Here is a 23676-nt window from a genome sequence, read left to right on the forward strand (position 1 = left end):
GTACTAGAGTTTCAGTGTTTTAAATCTAGCCTTTATACTGCATGAAAGTTCGGGACCACATCCCTTGCTGATACGCAACATGCGAGCCACACTGCAGGCCTAACTGAAATCAACCGTCAAATTTCCAATGTGCAACCAACGCAGTATAATTGTCAGGCAATACCACAAATTCTGAATACAAGTTAAGTCCATATCACAAGTTTTGAACACAGGTGATTTCCATATCAAATTTTGAACAAAGGTGAACTCCACATCCAAAGCTGTGAACAAAGGTGAACTTCATATCAAATTCTGAACAAAGGTGAACTCATTATCGCGAGGGCTCTGTTGGTTAGCGCGCCAGCACAGCGTAATGACCCAGGAGTCTATCACCAATGCGGTCGATGTGAGTTCAAGTCCAGCTCATACTGGCTTCCCCTCCCTTGGGCTCTGCCCTATTTCCACCCACCATAATGCTGGCCTCCGTCGTATAAATGAAATATTCTTGAGTACGGCGTAAAAAACCAATGAAATAAATAAATAGATAAATTATCGCCATGAATAAAGAGCTAAGTACTACATTGTTTCACCACAACACGAATCTCTCTTCACAGTGATGGAAAGATTCTCTTTCTCCAGGCAATAATTTTCACGTTGTCCTCCAAGACCCCCCCCCCCCCCCCCCGATCATCACAGTAACCTCCAGTCCTCTGAGAGCAACAAAGTCCTCCGTCCCACGTCGCCTTGCGCCTCGTGTCATACCTCCAGGAATGAATTAGTTGGTACCCTTCAGGGAGCGCGGCAGCTTCGACATACCTGGTACCCTGGTTCCACAGGTTAAACATTACTTAATAGTATGATGTATATAGCTTTAAAACGTCTCAGTCGGCAAAATGTTATCTAAATTTTTAAATCATTTTCCCTATAAACAAGGGATGTAGTTTATGTAGTTTACTCTGAAAACTTTATGGACAAACTTTGCTGCATGATAAAACTCTTCGATAAGTAGCTTTTCTAACAAGTATACAGAGTATATGTAGATGTCGTACCAAATATCAGATGAAATTGCTGAGCACTAAATAAGCTCCCGTACATTTTTCTACTGCAGTAATTCTGTTCTCTATGGTGCGTCCATTCTGACAGTGACCATTGACAGTGACCTTTGACAGTGGTTTGAACAGTGGTTCTCGTCGGAAGACGAGAAGATCGCAAATAAGCAAATCAGGAAAACACGCGTATTTGGACATTCCCTGATACAGGAAGTATAGGCCTACCAGACTAGAACCAGAAAATTAAACAACATACAACTTCTTTAACAGATTACATCGTTGTGCCTTTACACAAGCTACTTATGGTAACTACGTAGATCTCTTCTGGAACTGCCTCCAACTCGAATGCACCGCCTCAAACGTCTCTTTAAAACAAACCGTGCACATCTGCAGTTTCAGTTCTCTTGAAAATTGTCACGCATTAAGATAACATAAATTACATGTAAATAAATGTAAATAATGTTCATAGGCGGGTTAAAATCTTCGTTTCCAGGACATACACGTGGGTTAGCATTGTTTATATTCCACATGTATAACATCACTTAAATAAGAAGGACTACACATTACACAAACCGCATTTACATTGAATATATAGGAATATACAGGGGAGTTAAATGAGAACGACATCGAGTGATGACATTGTTGTAGTTTACAATGGTCATATACATAACCGATGAAATCTGGTCAAATTGCCAATTTATACCCCAGTTAAGATTTTATTCTAGTCATGAGGTGGTTAACACACTGTTCATATTCAACATGCGTGACCGGGTAATTTCTCCCTAAACACTGGTGCACTGTATATGTGTATTTATTTTCTATTTTCGACGACATTTTCACAAGGCCAATATTCATATTGTTGGTAGACCTACTGGTAACTATGTACCCGGTAATTGGAACGGATTTAACTTGTAAATACATCGCCGTATCCCAGACACACGTGTTACTTCTCACGCTCACCTTACTCTTTGTATAAACTTTTCTGCAGCTACGCTGATGTCATAAAATACCCTTCACAGCTTTGTTAATAGTATATACAATTAAGCGTGAGTAATGGGTCGTTGATTTATGTTGTAGTCAGACCATGACTGATAAATAAGTCATTGTTTTTTTCTGTTGTAGTCAGACCATATGTGATAAATAAGTCATTGTTTTTCTGTTGTAGTCAGACCATATGTGATAAATAAGTCATTGTTTTTCTGTTGTAGTCAGACCATATATAATAAATAAGGCAATGTTTTTTCTATTGTAGTCAAGCCATATCTGACAAATAAGTCGTTGTTTTTCTGTTGTATTCCCACTATATATGATAAACAAGGCGCTGTTTTTCTATTGTAGTTAGGCCATCTCTGATATATAAGTCGTTGCTTTTCTGTTGTAGTCCGAACATGTCTGATTAATCAGTCATTGTTTTTCTGTTGTAGTTAGACAATAAATACTAAATAAGTCATCGGTTTTCTGCTCTGGTTCGGCCATCTCTGATAAATAAGTTTTGACGCCATGCCATGCCATAATGTTTAATTTATTGACGTGAAGAATTCAGTTGTCATGCGCATACATACACTGCAAAGTATTATAGTGTGATATACACTATATATCACTGGGCACTATTTTGTTCACTGGTTCACCATAATATTCGGCGTCTCGTTCATGATTTTATATCTCATTGGACTCGTCACATATAGTACACTTATGGTCCCTGCTTTATCGCAGGCTCAGTCTATATGTTTACTTTACCCCCAAAAGCAATAAAACTGCCTTCTTACTGTATTTTTGTATTTACGGTGTTTTTTTGTTTTTTGCATTCGAGTTTGCTTCCTGTATGTTTAATTTAATTTAATTCTTTATTTGTTTATTGAGGATATCCCACAACCCATGGGTCACTAGGGGGTCTCCTCCAACTTATATACATCATACATTTATATAATCAAAACTTGATAGTGAAGAATAAAATATTTACAATATTTACAATACACATAGGCATCCAATACTGCACACACTCATATACTTCATTAAGTACCGATTATATAACAGATTTAGGAATGGGTTTCAGTCTTAGCACTTTGTACCTTAAAAGGAACTTGTTTGAACTACTTGGTGAGTACGATGGATAAATCTTCGAGTATCTTGAATGAATTTGTGCACAGAACAGAATATGGTTTTATTGTCTTCAAGAGATAGGTCATTTGATCCAAAAAGTAAAATATTTGAGATATGTTTTGAGCAATGCGGAAGGAAAATAGATAAGTGAGCATTTGGAGAAATCGTTTTAGTAAACCTGTCGAACATGTGCTTCCTTTGAGCGGCATATGCGGGACATTCAATAAGAAAATGATGAGAATTTTCACATTTGTAATTACATTTATGACAAGACTGGTCATCTGAAAGGCCATTGGTAAATAAGTCTGCGTGAAGAGCGCTCAGTCCCATCCACATCCTACAATGCAGTATCGAGGAAAATGTTACAAAAGAATCGTACAGTACGGAAATAGTAATGCTGTCAACAAAACTAGGTTTAAGATAGGATTTAAGCTTTTCTAGAGAGTCGTGACGAAAGTGGAGAGGTATTGAATTCCAATCTTTAATTGTTTGGGGAATAAATGACGACATGTACAACTGGATACGACCTTTGGGAAGACGGATGTTGTGCTTATTTCGTAGATTGTATGTACTGACGACAGCTTCATTTCCCCATGGTAGTAATTTTTTCAAATAAGGAGGCGATAGCCCATTTATAATTTTATGGAAAAGAAGAATTCTGTGGGATCTACGTCTCACATAAAGCGGTTCCCATCTTAGTTCATTTAATAATTTACTATACGATGTCCGACGTAGGCCCCCAGAACAGAGAAGAGCAGCTCTTCGCTGAATTGTTTCAAGTTTTTGAGACAACACTATACCGCAATTGTCAAACAGGATGTCACCATATTCGATGGTAGATCTTATTTGACTGAAGTATAGAGTTTTCACACATTTTCGGGTAAGGCATTTCTTACATCGGTTGAGAATACTCAGTTTTTTGTTACATTTATTAACTAAGTTTCTAATGCGTTCGTCCCATTTCCCATTGTGTTGTAAAAAGATCCCAAGGTGTTTGTGGGACTGAACGCTCTTCACCTCCGTGCCATTAAGATACAGTTTGGGATAGGAAGGATTTCCCTTTAATGATACAAGTAAATAAACTGTCTTAAGAGCATTGAATGTGACACACCATTGATTTGCCCACGATGCTAACTTGCTAAGGTCACGGTTCAGTCTAGTTTCTGAGACTGGTAAATCTTTAATTTCTTCTAACAAGGATGTGTCGTCAGCAAATATATTTATGTCACATTCAATATTAGTATTTATATCATTTATTAAGATAAGAAACAACAAAGGACCAAGTACAGAGCCCTGAGGAACTCCTGAGTACGTAGGATTCGAGCTAGATTCTTTACCGTTGAGGCAAACAGAGATTGATCGATCAGATAAGTAATCATTTATCCACGCCAGTAACATTCCTCCAATACCCATCTGCCTCAACTTAAATAGTAAACCTGTGTGCCAAACCTTGTCAAAGGCTTTGCTCACATCCAAGAATACCAAACACATATCATTACCGTTGTCTAAACCTTTATAAATATTATGGACGATTTTAGTTAGTTGACAGATAGTTGAATCACCACTTTTGAATCCTGCATTGTGAGGAATAAGAATATTGTTTATCGTAAGATATTGATATAAATGTTTATAGACGACTTTTTCAAATACTTTGGATATCGATGGTTGAAGACATACTGGTCTGTAGTTAGAAATACAATGTCGATCACCTTTTTTAAATACTGGGCAAACGCGGCACCTTTTCCACGCGGACGGAAAGACGCCGTTTTGTAATGAAGAGTTAAATAGTTTAGTAAGCGAGGGTGTTATACTTCCTGCTGCACTCTGCAACATAAAATTACTGATCCCATCCGGACCTGCTGCCTTTTTTGTATTTAACGAACTGAGACACTGGCCGACTTCCTTTTCAGTTATTTGTATACTGTTTAAACGAGTTGTAGTAACGAAGGAGAAGTCCGGCAAGTCGGGGACAGGAGATGGAAGGTCAGAATGTGATGCAAAGAATGCACAGAAAGCATTGGCCTTATCAATATCACTGGATACATTTTTACCATTTACAAGTAGTGGTGTATTGGAGGTTTTGCTTTAGAACCCAACATTGATTTCATTGAAGACCAGTAAGTCTTGGTATCTAGATTTGGGTCAGATAGTTTGGTTTTTAGACGTGTAGCATAGCGACGAATAGCCTCTCTTTTGGCTGTGTTGGCCTCCCTTCTGGCTATATAGAAGCGAAATTTATCTTTTTCATTTTTAGATCTTTTATACTTTTTAAAGCATCTATTTCGAATTCGTAACTTATATCGCACATCATTGGTCATCCAGGGCTTGTCGCGAGGTCTCACGGTAATTTCTTTATTTGGGATAGTTTCCTTACAGCATGACAGAAAAAGATTTGACCATGCATACACTTTGTCATTTATATCAGTGAAAACGTCACATATATCCCAGGGTGAGACAGACAGTAAGTTACGTAGACGGTCTATATCAGCACATTTAAGGTCCCATACATGTCTTTTAAAAGATTTAGGTTTATCATTGCAAAGAACATCCAGTTTACAATAGATCGTGCAGTGGTCAAGATTAGCCATGGGACAAGCCACTCCGTAATCTATTACATATCTCATATTGTCAGTGATTATTAGATCTAATAAATAAGCACTATCTTCCGTATATCTTGTCGGCTCATTCAGTATTTGAAATAAATTTTTTCCAGCCAAAAGGTCGAAAAGTTTCATTTTTAATTCACTCTTATCATGGTATTTATTCCAGTCAGTGCAGCGATCGTTAAAATCACCAAATATTAGTAAAGCATGTGGGTTTTCTGATATAACAGAAGTGAGAGTAGAATCAAAGTTATCAATAAAAAGATCCCGTGATTCCGTTGATTGGTTAGGAGGGCGGTAACATACAGCAACTAATACACTTCTATTGAACAATTCAATTGTAATCCATAGCATTTCATTTTCATTTTCAAGATCTAATCTGCGTGTGATATTCAATGATGACTTACAATAAATGGCAACACCCCCACCATGCCTATCTCTGTCTTTCCTTATAATGTAGTACCCTTCTATATTAACTCTTTCATCTGGTATGGCAGAACTAAGCCAAGTTTCTGTTACACAAATAATATCGTAATCATGTTCATTTACAAGTACGGTTGAGACTTCGTCTAACTTAGAATATGATGACATTTGATCATCAGACTGAGCCAGAAGGCTCCTAGCATTAAAATGACAACATCTTAAGTTATGCGAGCTTGGTGGTCCCGGATTTTTATGTATATCTCCGCATCGCAGCAGTAATGCGATAATGACAATTAAAACGTAATTCAAGTTGTTTAACATACAAAGAATACCTATAATAACACAAAATAGTAAAGAGTCAGTAGCATTACAAATCACTGTTAATTCATTCAGCAAGTTTATAAGTTTGATTAGGTGTACCCTGCTTTTACAGCACACAAAGTTATACCAAGTCCCGATTGCCACACGATATTGACTTAGGTAATCCATGACGTAACAACATTTAAGAAAGAAAGAAGCACATGTTCTAGCCTGGTTACCATCGTACTCACTTGATAACAGCTCGAATTTTTGTTTATTACGCATGTAGTTATCGGTAAGATCACGTGTAACATAGACCAGTACATACAAGTAAGAATTTCAAAATAAATCACAAAAAATACGAGGTGTAAAGGTGCGTACATAGTACGTCCTCAGAAGCACCAGTCCCAGACAGAAGCGTATAGGGAGAGGTGGGTTACTGGCACAATAAAGTATCATGAGGAAGTTATTAACAATGACAGTTTGTTTACAAATATTATCACTAAGGTGAGTATTTTCAACTTATATATTGAGAATTGGGATTTGCCTAAAGGAGACAACTATTAATCAGAAATGAGGGCCAATCTTCCGTATAGTTTTGAATGGTAATTATTTATCTACTTATCGGATAAACAACGATTTGGGCTCACTGGAAGGATACTAAAAAATGGTCAAAGACAATACAAATAGATTGTACGTTTTGTTAACCGTGACTTTTCACTTTTGGTACCCTGTAGCTTGGTACACAAACATAATGACGTCATTTTCCCGTCTACTTCATATATTTATTGTTCCCTAATATTTGTAGTTTAATTTGAAATTTATCCGGTAATTGAACTGGAATATTTAATGTGTCATGGCCAAATGCATATATACATTTATATATTCTTAACTATCAGATAAATTTTTTAATTTTTCGGGCTTACTTATGCAGATATATGGATATATGTATGTATACATGTACATTTACACGGCCATTTACACATGTCCAAGACCAATTCGTTGTGAGTACTATATTGTTGATCAAGTCAAGTGTTTTAGAGAGAGACATTGAGCAGCAGTTTGTGTTGGAGTAGCGTACATATTATCTGCTATTACGTAAGTTACGGCAGCAGACCGCACTTTTGTGTTAGTAGACACGCATGTACAGTCAGAGTTACTATACAGAAAGCACATCGGTCGGCTGTCTTTAATGATTAAAGTATGAACACTCCTGTATCCTGCACGGGAAAAGTGATTTGACCAGGTTAATTATATTCCAAATGTGTGTAAATGTACATGTGGTTCATTGATGTTGAAGCAGTTCTCTTCTGTAACTTTCAGAATGAGTATTTTGATTGATGCGCCGGGTTTAATCTGTTAATTAACCCTTTTTGCAAATACAGCTGTGGTGTACTGTCCAATGTCATTCCTCACCAACAGTTCACGGCAGGATTACATCTGAAACATTTTACTTTAAACCATACACAAATACATAATACATAAATAAAACATCAGGTACAATATTTCATCAAACTAGGTAAATTTTATCTCCTCTGTGACAATTAAGGAATTGAAGAAATACATATGTAATATGTAAAGGTGACAAAGCTGGACAAGTATATTACAATTCAATATGCAATAGAGCTGAACAAGTATATAACAATTCAATATGCGATAGAGCTGAGCAAGTTTATAACAATTTAATATACGACAGAGCTGAGCAAGTATATAACAATTCAATATGCGACAGAGCTGAGCAAGTATATAACAACTTAATATGTGACACAGCTGAACAAGTGTACAATTTAATATGTGACATAGCTAAACAAGTATATAACAATTCAATATGCGACAGAGCTGAGCAAGTATATAACAATTCAATATGCGATAGAGCTGAACAAGTGTACCCCAATTTAATCTCTGACACAGCTGAACAAGTATAAAACAATTCTATATGTGACTAAGCTGAATAAGCTGAACAAGTATATAACAATTCAATAGGCAACAGAGCTGACAAAGTATATAACAATTCGATGTGTGACAGAGCTGAACAAGTGTACAATTTAATATGTGACATAGCTGAACAAGTATATAACAATTCAATATGCGACAGAGCTGAGCAAGTATATAACAATTCAATATGTAAGAGCTGAACAGGTATATAACAATTCAATATATGACAAAGCTGAACAAGTATATAGCAATTCAGTATGCGACAGAGCTGAACAAGCGTACACCAATTTAATCTCTGACACAGCTGAACAAGTATGTAACAATTCAATATGCAACAGAGCTGAGCAAGTATATAACAATTTAATATGCGACAGAGCATCTCATCAGTATATTTCATCAAACTAGGTAAATTTTATCTCCTCTGTGACAATTAAGGAAGTGAAGAAATGGATAAGTAACATGTAAAGGTGACCAAGCTGGACAAGTATATTACAATATATGACGGTAAAAGACAATTTCGTAAATGTGATTGTGACGTCATAATACATGTACTCAGAGCCAAACTATCTAACTGTTTTGTAAGGAATTGACCTGATTATTTCATTACACCATCAACCTGCCGGAATATTTAAAACAGACACGCCGAATATATTTTAGGACGTGATGTTAATTCACAAGGGTTTTGGTTAAATTTCGAACAGTATTTAAATGTATTTCAAGAAATAAATCCTGGTGTCAATTTCACAAAGCCACTTTTAATTTCAATTCAAAACCTCATCACAGTGTTCATTTTTTGGTGCTGAAAGTTTGAGACATTTGATAACAGTAATGTGGTGGTCAATATTGGAATTACTGGGATCAAACAATAACCTCTAAAATGGTATTCAAATCTTGAATAAAGTCACAAATGGCTTAGGGGAATTTGCTCCTGATTTTTATGAACAAATGCCTCTGAAAGAAAGGATTTAATAGCGTTTGCATACACACATTCTTCACTGTTTGGTTGACGACACTCTTGTGTTTGGGTAGACAGTGGAGCTCAGATTGGTGTAATTGGTGTCCTTGTCTGTCTCCAGCAGGGAGAAGCGGATCTTGTCATACTCCTTCTCGGTGACAGTTTCATAATGACCCTCCTCCTCGACCGCCATGTTGTAGTACGTGACCGTGTCGGAGTCATGTCCGGCATTTGGCACCTCAGGAATGGGAACCTCGTATGTGACGCCAGTGTTCCTGGCTGAGCTCTCTGTACCATCTGGGGAACCAGACTGACGTCTTCTTCTGAAAGAAGACATGTACCTCCTGCTTATTTCATAGCGCAAAAAAGCAACCAAAAATTGTCAACACAACGAAGTATACATCTGTTATAGACCGCACATTTAATATGTTACTTGACCACTCGCTGGCTGGGCGGTAAAATGACGCCTTCACATGTATATCCACTTGACCTTGACCCTAGAAGTCGTTGTCCTGTGACCTCTACCACAGAATTTCTTGACTTAAACCCGTTATACAAGCGAAAAATGTTCATGAGTTTAAGAATGAATAAAATGTTCCTGCTTATGTCCTTTAACACGGGTAAGGTCTTACTAATATCATGTTTTAGACTGTAACCCCACAAGAATTGAGCTCCACCTTGATGGGACATACTTAAGCCAGCGAAGGACAGATGTTTCACGTGGCTGTATAAAGATCAGAATGACAAATAGGAACTTGAAAATCGTCCGACACTTACACGACGAGGACCAAAGCGGTAATGATAGCTGCTGCCACAATGACACTCATCACAGAGCCGATAATCACACCAGTGTAGTCGATGACTAGTGCTGAAATGATAGCAAGACAATCGTCATTAAATAGGTCTGTGTATTTTTTACTTATTTCACACAAGCTCCTTGAATGAGACTAGCGTTGCTATCAATAAACAAAACCCATCTCATGTGGAGATTTTCGGGTCAAAGTATAAATGTGTTGGATGAAAGAATTAACGTATTATTACAATTCAACATTATATTAATCGGCTTCTGGAGACAATAATTTAGCTCATTTCAGTTATTTATTTCATTTATTTGATTGGTGTTTAACGCCGTACTCAGGAACATGTCACTTAGACGAAGGCGGCAAGCATTGTGGTAGGAGGAAACCGGACAGAGTGCGGGGAAAACCCACTACCATCCGCAGGTTACAGACAAACCTTCTCACGTACAGCTTGAGAGAAAGCCAGTATGAGCTCTACCTGAACTCACAGGTCTCAAGCCTAAAGGCTGAATTCTCTAAACAAAACAACACAACAAAAACAACAGGCATTCAAGTCTGAACCACTTGAAACCTTATTATTCCGTTCTGAGAGTATGCATTAATTATCTCTCTAATAACTCTTCGAGTCAAGAAACTCCAAGCAAAGTGACAAGGTGGTGGATTAAAGGTTTTGAATGTTTACATTTACTTCTAACCAAATATACATGTAAGTAAAAGTAAGTGCACGAAGCTCTCTGTAGTCTGACACTGACAGCCATCTTCGTTAGCCACATCACAATGAGAACAGTGCAAAAAACCGAAAAAATGCCCTACAAGTCCGGTGCCTTGTCTGCGTGCTGATTATCCCTGTTGCTCCGTTTAATTGCTTATGTTAATGCTACATAATTACAGCCATGCTGATATGGACCATTCTTACAGCCTATACAGATACTACAGGATCGCTTCCATGAGGAGACTGGTCACTGCTTATGCCTTATACAGATACTACAGGATCGCTTCCATGAGACTGGTCACTACTTATGCCTTATAGAAATACTACAGGATCACTTCCATGAGGAGACTGGTCACTGCTTATGCCTTATGGAGATACTACAGGATCGCTTCCATGAGACTGGTCACTAGTTATGCTCTATACAGATACTACAGGATCACTTCCATAAGGAGACTGGTCACTATTTATGCCCAATACAGATACTACAGGATCACTTCCATGAGGAGACTGGTCACTACTTATGCCCTATACAGATACTACAGGATCACTTCCACGAGGAGACTGGTCACTACTTATGCCCTATACAGATACTACAGGATCACCTCCATGAGGAGACTGGTCACTGATTATGCCTTATGGAGATACTACAGGATCGCTTCCATGAGACTGGTCACTAGTTATGCTCTATACAGATACTACAGGATCACTTCCATAAGGAGACTGGTCACTATTTATGCCCTATACAGATACTACAGGATCACTTCCATGAGGAGACTGGTCACTACTTATGCCCTATACAGATACTACAGGATCACTTCCATGAGGAGACTGGTCACTACTTATGCCCTATACAGATACTACAGGATCACCTCCATGAGGAGACTGGTCACTACTTGTAGCCTGTGAAAGCACTACAAAACCACGCTTACCAGGGGCTCGTTATTATTACGGTGTAATACATGTAAGTAACAATAAGTGCTTATAGTTCCTGCTGTTCATGAAAGCAAATTTTAGATTTGGTAACAAGGCCGTCAGGAGCTCCTCTGTACGGGATAAATGAATGTAGAATTTCAGATTAAAGTCGTGAATTTGGTAATTTACAGTAATTAATATTAACTTTCTGAGACACGATCTCTAACATTCACTTCAACATTGGTTCTAACGCACAATACGTGGTGCTACGCAATGACTCAGTAGCCTCTCACCAATGCTGTCGCTGTGAGATTCAGCTCAGATTGGTTGCATCCTGCACCATTTCATCCAAGATTAGAAGTTTAGCTTAAAATGTATTAATGAAGGAGGCCCCATGACTACCCTCCATGCAAACACGTGTCTTATAAATTGGCCTCATGAATACCCTCCATGCCTTCGGATGGCACAGCGGTCATTACCCGCGGAACAGTTGTGAATGCAGTAAAGAAGAGTCTACTCACGTGTACAGCGAAATCCTGTATGTCCGGTGGCACAGCGGTGATTACCCGGGAAACAGTTGTGAATGCGGTAAGAAAAAGTCTACTCACGTGTACGGCGAAGTCCTATATGTCCGGTGGCACCGAGCTGATTACCCGGGGAACAGTTGTGAATGCAATAAAGAAAAGCCTACTGATGTGTACAGTGGTGATCACCCCGGGAACAGTTGTAAATCCAGTCAAGAAAAGTCTACTCACGTGTACAGCGAAGTCCTATGTGTCCGGTGTCACAGCGGGGATCCCCCGTGGGACATTCCCCACTGACCAGGTCGCAGACAGCTCCGTCATGACACTGACCACAGGTCTCCTCACAGTCAGGACCCCATCTGTACGAGCTGCAGTCTGATCGTACAAATAAATCACTGGTATTATTTGTCCAGTATTTAATTACATAGTCAATCCAATGCCGATAAGTTTACAGGACTATGTTGAAATATAGCTGTCAGGGATGTCAGCTACGGCAAGGGTTCAAGGAAGTATTTCATGTGCCGATTCCTTGTAATTATTCAACATAAGAGGAGAAATGTGAAGAAGAAATACCTGCTAAGGCTGTTAATGTGCCATCAACTGAAACGAGGTGATGACATGGCCGACTGGCGTGAGCAATACAAGTCTAGTGCAAAGTGCCTGATGTCAATTTCCTGACGTCAATGATTTTTTTGTCTCTTGAAAAGAAAGTGTATTGACAATATCATACAGCAACCTTCTTAAAAATAAAAATATCATTCGTGGTTAAGATTGTCGTGCACAAATCATCAGGATTATGTTACAGAAAAGTCTGTGTCTACGGCAGGGACATAACAACTGAACCTGAGCTGTGAAGACTGACATAGGGGTCTTGAGAAGTACGTGTTTGTTGAAATGATGAGGTTGTACCCCACTAAACAGCCGACTGATTCACACCATTTCTCAAAATTGATCTTAAAATAGTTTTCGTTGGTAAAACGTTATCTTTGAAAACAAGGAAATTCCTGGCTTTGTAAATTGTCAACCTCGCCATTCTACAAACTCTGTTGACAAACAAGAGGTTAACTCTCTTTGGACCTTTCAAAAGCCCAAATAACATGAAATACTGATAAGGGGTAGTGTTTAAGATTATCGATGAACCATGATTGAACTATATCAGGTATATAAGAAATAAAATCCTTCAGCTTCTCACAGTTCACAAAGTGATGTAGGAGATGGTCTACATATACATTACAAAATACACGTCAGTTAGCATGTATTAACCTGAACCTATACAGTTTTTCTCTGGTTTACACAACATCATGCTTTATTTTCCAGTCTAGCTGTATGCAGTCTGTACTTTATGTCCGGACATACGTCTGTCCAGAATTCATCAAATGCTAATGTTGGGAAAACTCGACGTCAGTATTCATAAGCCGCAAGGTCTTTTTGAGAAATGACTGACATTTGCCGGCTCACCGTCATGCATAGCCGTGAGTTCACATATGTTTTGCCATTTGCCAATCGACTTGTCGAATTAACCAAGAATTTAAAGTGTCCCCTGTTCTTAAAATCAGGAATTGGTGGCATCACGAGATAGCTTGCATTAACATTAAGTACCGTTGAAGTGCCACATATGATATCTGTGCGTGCAGTATTAATGGAGACATGGGCCAGACTGCTATTCACATTGCTATTCACAAAAGCGCCTCCTGGTATTAGAATCGGCAATGACTGCATCACGTGATAGCCCATATCAAGTGTCATTAATGTACCAACTATGATGTGTGTAGATGCAGCATTAATGGAAATGTGGGTCAGACTGCTATTTACAGAAGAGCCCTATGGTGTTAGAATCGAGAATTATTGGTATTACGTGATAGCCCGCATTAAGTGCCATTAATGTACCAAAAATGATGTCTGTAAGAGCAGTATTATTGGAGATATAGCCTAATATATAATTTATAGAAATAATGACTTGTCAGCGTTGAATAGCCAACCGCTATCTGTGAAAACAGTCAAACTTTACTCATGTTCAAAAACTTAGATCTGGTAGCAAGGCTACCAAGAGCTGGCCTGTACGAGGCGAAGAAATGCATAACTTTAGTTCAAAGTCGTGAATTTGGTAATTTACAATAATAAATATACACACAGAGCATCGACGATTGAACATGCCCCTAGTGTCATAGTGCTTTATATGTATGTAATACAATACATTACTGTACAATACTCTCTGAGACACCATCCCTAACATTCACTTTAACATTGGTTCTAATACACAATACATAGCGCTGCGTAATGACTCGGGAGCTTCTCACCAGTGCTATCGCTGTGAGGTCCAGCTCTGGCTTCCTCTCGTACCACTTCATCCAAGATTGAATTTATTTATTTATTTGATTGGTGTTTTACGCCATACTCCGACGGTGGCCAGCATTATGGAGAGAGGAAACCGAGCAGGCCGGGAAGGAGAGGAAACCGGGGGAAGCACACGACCATCCACAGGTTGCTGCTTCAAGATTAGAAGTTTTTGACTGTAGCTCAAAGCGTTTTATCAAAACAAGCCCCCATGACTGCCCTCCATGCACTCACCTGTCTTATAAACAGGCCCTATAACTGCCCTCCATGCACTCACTTGTTTTACAAACATGCCCATGAATATCCTCCATGCACACATCTGTCTTACAAACAGGCCCCATGAATGCCCTTATTACACTCACCTGTCTTACAAACATAACTCATAAATATCCTCCATGCACACACCTGTCTTACAAACAGGCCCCATGACTGCCCTCCATGTACACACGTGTCTTATAAACAGGCCCCATGATTGAACTCCATGCACACACCTGTCTTATAAAGAGCCCATTACTACCCTCCATGTCCTCACCTGTCTTACAAACAGGCCCCATGACTGCTCTCCATGCACTCACCTGTCTAACAAACAGGCGCCATGAAGCCCTCCATCCACTCACCCGTCTCATAAACAGACCCCAATACAACCCTCCATCGACTCACCAGTTTTACAAACAGGTTCAATGACTACCCCCCATGCTTTGGGCTAAAGTCTTATAAACAGCACCCATGACTACACTACAAAAACTCACCTGTCTTACAAACATGCCGCATGAATATATCCCATGCACGCACCTGTCTTAGAAACACGCCACATGATTGCCCTCCATGCACCCACCTGTCATACAAACATGTCCCATCATTGCCCTCCATGCATTCACCTGTCTTACAAACAGACCCCATGACAACCCTCCATCCTCCCACCAGTCTTACAAACAGGTCGTATGACTGCCCTCCATGCCCTTACTTGTCTTACAAACAGGCCCCATGATTCACCTCCATGCATTCACTTGTGTTACTAACAGGCCCCATGAATGCCCTCCATGCTTAGGGCTAAAGTCTTATAAAAAGGACACATGACTACCCTCCATGCCCTCCACTGTCTTACTAACATGCCCCATAAATGACTTCCATTACAAACAGGCCCCACGAATGCCCTCCATGCATTTATCTGTCTTACAAACAGGTCCCATGACTGTCCTCCAAGCACACACCCATCTTACAAACAGGCCCCATGACTTCCCTCCATGAACTCACTTTACATAGAAGCCCCATGACTGCCCTCAGTGCATTCGCCTGTCTTACAAACAGTCCCCATGAATGCCTTCCATCCACTCACCTGTCTTATAAACAGGACCACTGACTACCCCCCATGCCCTCACCTGTCTTACAAACAGGCCCCATAAATGCCCTCCATGCACACACCTGTCTTACAAACAGACCCCATGAATGCCCTCCATGCGCACACCTGTCTTACAAACAGGACCACTGACTACCCTCCATGCCCTCACCTGTCTTACAAACAGACCCCATGAATGCCCTCCATGCGCACACCTGTCTTACAAACAGGACCACTGACTACCCTCCATGCCCTCACCTGTCTTACAAACAAGCCCCATGACTGCCCTTCACGCCCTCAGCTGTCTTACAAACAGGCCCCATTAATGCCCTCCATGCCCTCACCTGTCTTACAAACAGGCCCCATGACTGCCCTTCACGCCCTCACCTGTCTTACAAACAGGCCCCATTAATGCCCTCCATGCCCTCACCTGTCTTACAAACAGGCCCCATGACTGCCCTTTACGCCCTCACCTGTCTTACAAACAGGCCCCATTAATGCCCTCCATGCACACACCTGTCTTACAAACAGGTCCCGTGACTACCCTCTACTACTCACTTGTCTTACAGACAGTTCCTTTCCAGCCAGCGGCACAACCCTGGCAGCTGCCATCAGTGTGATGACAGGATCCAGAACCATCAACACAGTTTCCACACTCTTCAGCACAGTTACTGCCATAGTAGCCATCATCACATTCTACAGAAAAAAGATTACAGGACTGAAGAACTATGTACACTATATTACTATGTACATCATGTTGCTTTTTTCGTTAGGATTTTCCTTCATTGGTAAAAGTGATGTTTCACTCAGTTAGATACAACTTTTGTTATTATATGATATGTTACACACACATGCCACGACGTCAAAAGACAAGCATTTTATGACGTTCCCACCCATACTTCCCGCATCAACACACGACGTCATACAAGATGTCATACTCGTGTGAGAGATGAAAATGATAACCCACGTGACGTGAAGCCTTGTACACAAGTGTATTTAATAGCTGTTAAGCGCGGTACTAACTTTAACCTAAACTGAAGTCTTAATAGTTTTGTATTAGGCCAAGACTGGGGTTAAGATTTAAGGCTAGCCCCAGTAGGATAGCAGTCCTACTGCTTGTCAGCTGTTTCTAAACCTGCTCCGTGACTGGAAACCAGGTGCCTTCATCAGCTGGAAATCCACTGAAACAGTACTGATATTCAACTGCCATTTGGTAATGGACCTAAAAGAACTGATATAACTAACTTGTACAGCTCTAGAATACCCTTTGGGCATGAACAACTGATCAGGCAGAAATCATTCTCTTCCTTTTCATATAAACTGTTAACACACTTCTAGACATGACAAGGTAATACATGAAATACACATCCCTTGCAAGAAACTAACATCAGAATCCGATCATGATGTAACTAGCGGATGCTCGGATCACTGAACAAGTGAATGGGCAGACACAGTCCAAAAACTGATCAGTTCCTATTCCAAAGTCTTGCAGAATTACATTTACTGGTAAACTTCAGACCACGGTTAAATAATTTCGTAAAAGGGGTTCTGGGGATATCGTTATGTAAGCAATGCGGGGCCTCCGTGGCCTAGGGGGTTAACACACCAACGCGGAGCATTGACCTAGGAGCTGTGAGTTGAAGTCAAGCTCATGCTGGCTTCACTCCCGCCGTGCGTGTGAAAATCGTCTGACAGCAACTTGCCGACTGTAGTGGGTTTCCCCCAGGTCTGTCTGATTTCCTCCCATCTTAACGTCGGCCGCCGCCGTATATGAGAAATATTCTTGAGTACGGCGTAAAACACCAATCAGATAAATAAATAAATAAATAAATAAATAAATATAAACAATCTAATTCCTGAGATATCAAACAGAAAAGGTGACAGCCTGCTTCAACAGCAATATACTGACGATCAAAAAGTAACAGGCATACCCTCACGAAAAGGCTTCAAGACAGATTTGATTAAATTTGGCCGAACAGCATTGGATCGAGATATCGTACAGACATGACAGACCAGATTTTTAACTGCTGCAGTGTCACAGAACAGACAAACAGACATGTGAACTGACCAACCCCAACAGTTGATCAGTTCATAATGCCTTTCTTTTAAAAATTTCGACATAAATCTGACGAAATTTGTCTCAGCAGTTCTACATATATATAGCACGGAAAAGGTTATTGCACATTGCAATATCACAATACTGATGAGCTTGATGAACTTGAGCAGCATAATGAGTAAGAAAAAGCTCAAAGTTGATCAATTCCCGAGACTCATGTCATGAAACTTGAACACAAATTTGTTGAAGACAAAGGCCATGGTGATCTCCGGAAGCTTGGTAACATGTATGGCACGAACACAACATATCTACATAATATTTAATATAATAACAAGCGCCATTTTCAAAGGCCCACAACCATGATAAGATTTACAGTACAGGCCAAAAATTCAGTTTCTTATAGGATTATCAGCGTATGCAGTATACAAAGAAATAGACAGACAGATGACATAACCTTTCTCTACCCATTTGCATGCCAACAAGAAATATAAGTCACACGCCTTAAGCTTGCATCTACACGTGCTTTCTTAAATCTTAAATTATTTACATATACATCAATTAAACTGGAAGCTGTGACACGAAATTCTCTGGTTCCGTATTCTGTTACTTTGTCTCTTTGTGTCAGTTGTCTAGATAAAGTAAAAGTAACCCTTACCTGTCTTACACTGATCACCTAGGTAACCATCTGCACATCTTACTCCTCCCACATATGGACACACTCCATTAACCGTATCACATTTATCCTTCCCACCTCGACAGTTCCCACATTGCTCTCTGCAGTCTCCTCCATAGTGGCCTGGCAAACACTCTGTGGCACAACGAAAACAGATGTGAATATAAATGCAACAGGATGTGGATACACGATTACTAACAAGTGTCATATCTACACTCAGTTGGTCAGTTGGTGGAGGTTTATACTGGACCATAACAGAAATAACTGTTATGATCATATTTAGGATTAGACTGCTTGGCAATAATTTATAACAATGTCACAGGGCTGCTGGGCTCTTTCATGTACATATACATGCTTTATTTACTGTGTTTGAATCTGTACTCAAAAAGTTTTTACTTAGATCGGTCAAGTTCATGATTAGAGGAAACCAGCCATAAATCATTACCCTTCACCAAGTTTGTCATTAGAGGAAATCAGCCATTTATCACCACTCTTCATCAAGTTTATGATTAGAGGAAACTAACCGTGAATCACCAACCTTCAACAAGGTTATGATTAGAAAAAAACAGCCGTGAATCACCACCCTTCACCAAGTTTATGATTAGAGGAAACCAACCGTGAATCACCACCCTTCACCAAGCTTATGATTAGAAAAAAACTAACCGTGAATCATCAGCCTTCACCAAGTTTATGATTAGAAAAAAACAGCCGTGAATCACTACCCTTCACCAAGTTTATGATTAGAGAAAAACAGCCATGAATCACCACCCTTCACCAAGTTTATGATTAGAGGAAACTAACCGTGAATCACCACCCTTCACCAAGTTTATCATTAGAGGAAATCAGCTGTGAATCACCACCCCTCACCAAGTTTATGATTTGAGAAAACTAACCGTAAATCACCACCCTTCACCAAGTTTATGATTAGAGGAAACCAGCCGTAAATCACTACCCTTCACCAAGTTTATGATTAGAAAAAAACAGCCGTGAATCACTACCCTTCACCAAGTTTATCATTAGGGGAAACCAGCCGTGAATCACCACCCTTCACCAAGTTTATGATTTGAGAATACCAGCCGTGAATCACCACCCTTTACCAAGTTTATGATTAAAGGAAACCAACCGTGAATAACCACCCTTCACCAAGTTTATCATTAGAGGAAATCAGCTGTGAATCACCACCCTTTACCAAGTTTATAATTAGAGGAAACCAGCCGTGAATAACCACCCTTTCACCAAGGTTATGATTAGAGGAAACCAACCGTGAATCACCACCATTCACCAAGTTTATGATTTGATAAAACCAGCCTTTGAATCACCACCATTCACCAAGTTTATGATTTGAGAAAACCAGCCTTTGAATCACCACTCTTCTTCAGGTACCTGGCAAAGCTGCAGCCAAGCTGGCAATGGCTGCATTCAAACCTGTCACTTTAATATATACACGCAGGTACACTGATAAATTATACTTACCTGTCTTACACAAGTTACCATCGTAACCATCAGCACATTTTACTCCTCCCTCATCTGGACATGCTCCATTAACCTTATCACATTTATCCCTCCCACCTCGACAGTTTCCACAATACTCTCTGCAGCCTCCTCCATAGCGGCCTGGCAAACACTCTGTAGGAAAAACCCAAATGCCAAGTGAATAGGACTCAATTATAAGCCACTAGGGCCAAAATTCTTAGATATGTACAGTAACATCTTTAAATTGAATGCTTATCTCTTTAATTACAAAAGTGGAAAACAAAAAGAAGTTGCACCTTAATGCCAAAAAAAACCACTCATTCTGCATTTCAGCCAGTGGTGTTCAAGATATCAACTTTCATATCTGGGTCATACTATATCTGATTTCATGTCTCTATAGTGGAGATAGAAGCTGAAAAGCAGGCACCCAAGCCCGAAGTCTCCCTGCTGCATAAACTGTATCGACTGTAGATTACTTGTCTTTTTACGAACCCAAGAATATTGAAGAATTGTGTCACAGTATATAATACATGTATAATATCATCTTTGGTGGTGATTATACAATTCAATTAAATCCTTTATAACTGCTACAGAAAAGAGCTATTCAAGTAATAACTTTATCAAAAAATAAAGATGATACTTTGCCACTTTTTAAGTTTTTCCTCTAAGTTCAAATTTTTTCTATATAATGGGATAAAACAAGCTCTTTTGGAGCTTTATTCCCACCAGATTAGAACCAGCAATACTATCAATATGTTTTTGTTTGCAAACCTTTATTCCTACTGATGTAAAAATGTACCCTATGATTCTGGTGAAATAAAAAACAATTCAAAAATTCAAATGCACGTTACATGAATATCAAAAAGAAGAATTTACACCTGGTTTTATACAATTACTCCTAGACATAAACTCCTTAAGCTCAGGTTTACCATGTGTAGCCTGGGCTAGCTCACCTGTCTTACACTTGTTCCCCGTCCAGCCTGGGGCACATCTTGGTGTCTCTGTGCTTGGGCACCACCCATCCACTCTGTCACACTTATCTGAGCCACCTGCACATTGACCACAAGGCTGCTTACAGTCCGCACCATAAGTACCTGCTGTGCACTCTGAAAAAAAATGACCTTTGTTTTGGCAATTTCTTTCTCATCAATTTAATTATTACATAATATGTTTTATCCAGTCACAATTACAGAAAGTCTTAGATGCAATTATTTTCATTCATCTATGCAATGATTTTTAAAGGAAATGAACATATTTAAAATATTATTCCACTGTTATCCATACTTTCATCACACTTCCTTCCCTGGTATCCGGCCTGACATCTAGGAATCGGTGACCTATCCGGACATTCTCCTGTTGTTCTGTCACAGACTGTTCTTCCCTCAGCACAGTATCCACATCTCTGCCCACAGTCAGGGCCATACTCTCCTCCATCACAACCTGCAGACAGAAATTAACAGTCATACCTCACTTATTGTTTTTTGTCACAAACTGTTCATGCAGATATATGTACACTAAATGAGCATGACACACGAGCGCATATGCATTACCTCTGACTTTTAGTTTTGCAACAGGCACAAATTCACAAACAGACATCTCCACACAGGACGTGAATCATGTCCTTTCAATTCTGACCCCTTGAATCAACAGAACAGCCAATATGATAAAATCTAAAGAAGCCCAAGTTAAGATACATGTAGGATGTAAAAAAAACTTCACCCACCAAAAGGTTTAAAGGGCTGCTCATTTGCAGCAAAACACACTGTAAATATCACATGTAATGCTTAGATGCCATATCATCCGGCTGACTCATACGTTAAAAATTTCTGTCATTTCTGTGTCACATTGACTATAATGATTTGAGATCTGTTTCATTCTTCCCAGCTTAGGTTTCAGAACATATATATTTGTGCCCTAGCATTCACTAACCCGGAACTGTCACTTCGCATATACTGTCCTCAACATTATAAAATCTTGTTTTAATCAGGTACAGGTATTTTCATTTTCACATTACTTACTTGTTTATGAATGATGAAAACAATCATGTGACAATTAAAACGAACGTTAACTGTAACTGACACATTGACGCTTGTATCCAAACGTTACTTGGCCTAAATTTGCTGATGTACATGTACATCATAGATGTGCACATCGACATCACTGATATGTACATCTACACTACAGACGTACACCACAGATATGCACATAAACAACGGATGTATACATGTACACCACGAATATGTACATGTATACCATAGATATGTACATCTACACTACGGATATGTACATGTATACCACAGATATGTACATGTATACCACGGATATGTACATCTACACTACGGATATGTACACCACAGATGTGTACATATACACCACAGATGTATAAATCTACACCACGAATATGTACATGTATACCATACATATGTACATCTACACTACGGATATGTACACCACAGATATGTACATATACACCACGGATATACACATCCACACCACGGGTATATACATCTACACCACGGATGTGTACACCACAGATATGTACATGTACACCCTGGATGCATAAATCTACACCACGAATATGTACATGTACACCACGCATCTGTACATTACGAATATGTACATGTACAGCACAAATATGGAGATGTACACCACGGATATGCACATGTACACCACAGATATGTACATGCACACCACAGATATGTACATGCACACCACGGATATGCTGATTTACATTACGGATATGTACATGTACCCCACGGATATGTACATGTACACCATGAAATGTACATCAAGGACATGTGCATATAAACCACAGATATGTACATGTAAACCACAAATACGTACACCACAGATGTGTACATTACAGATATGTACACCACAAACCTATACATGTACACCACAGTTATGTACGCCATAGACATGTGCACGAAGATATCTACACAAGAGATATCAACACCACGCATGTGTACATCTATACCACGGATATGTACATTTACAACACTAATATCTGCACCACGGTTATGTACATGTACATCAAGAATATGTACGTGTACACCACGGATATGCACATGCGCACAACGGACATGTATATCCACGCCACGGATATGTACATTTATACCACCTATATGAACATGTACATCACGAATAAGTACATGTACAACACCCATATGTACGTCTACACCACGGATATGTACATTTATACCACCTCTGTGTATATGTACAACACCGATATGTACATGCGCACAACGGACATGTATATCCACGCCACGGATATGTACATTTATACCACCTATATGAATATGTACACCACGAATAAGTACATGTCCAACACCCATATGTACGTCTACACCACGGATATGTACATTTATACCACCTCTGTGTATATGTACACCACGGATATGTACATGCGCACAACGGACATGTATATCCACGCCACGGATATGTACATTTATACCACCTATATGAATATGTACACCACGAATAAGTACATGTACAACACCCATATGTACGTC

The 23676-nt window shown here is 39.4% G+C and overlaps 1 protein-coding gene across 1 annotated transcript in view; it reads right to left on the bottom strand.

The window, feature by feature from the left end:
• Positions 1 to 2541: 2541 nt before the first annotated feature.
• LOC135470829 (multiple epidermal growth factor-like domains protein 10) overlaps positions 2542 to 23676 on the bottom strand; it is a 22955-nt gene continuing 1820 nt past the window's right edge. Inside the window, exons 2-9 of the mRNA XM_064749873.1 lie at positions 21449 to 21604; positions 21118 to 21270; positions 20165 to 20317; positions 18674 to 18826; positions 16521 to 16658; positions 12524 to 12667; positions 10122 to 10212; positions 2542 to 9667 (exon numbers count right to left, since the gene is read on the bottom strand). Of these exons, the coding sequence (XP_064605943.1) occupies positions 9382 to 9667; positions 10122 to 10212; positions 12524 to 12667; positions 16521 to 16658; positions 18674 to 18826; positions 20165 to 20317; positions 21118 to 21270; positions 21449 to 21604 (1274 nt within the window). The 3' untranslated portion in view covers positions 2542 to 9381. The remainder of the gene's footprint in view (positions 9668 to 10121; positions 10213 to 12523; positions 12668 to 16520; positions 16659 to 18673; positions 18827 to 20164; positions 20318 to 21117; positions 21271 to 21448; positions 21605 to 23676) is intronic.

Source organism: Liolophura sinensis, chromosome 7 (assembly GCF_032854445.1).
Source record: "Liolophura sinensis isolate JHLJ2023 chromosome 7, CUHK_Ljap_v2, whole genome shotgun sequence".
Classification (NCBI taxonomy): domain Eukaryota; kingdom Metazoa; phylum Mollusca; class Polyplacophora; order Chitonida; family Chitonidae; genus Liolophura; species Liolophura sinensis.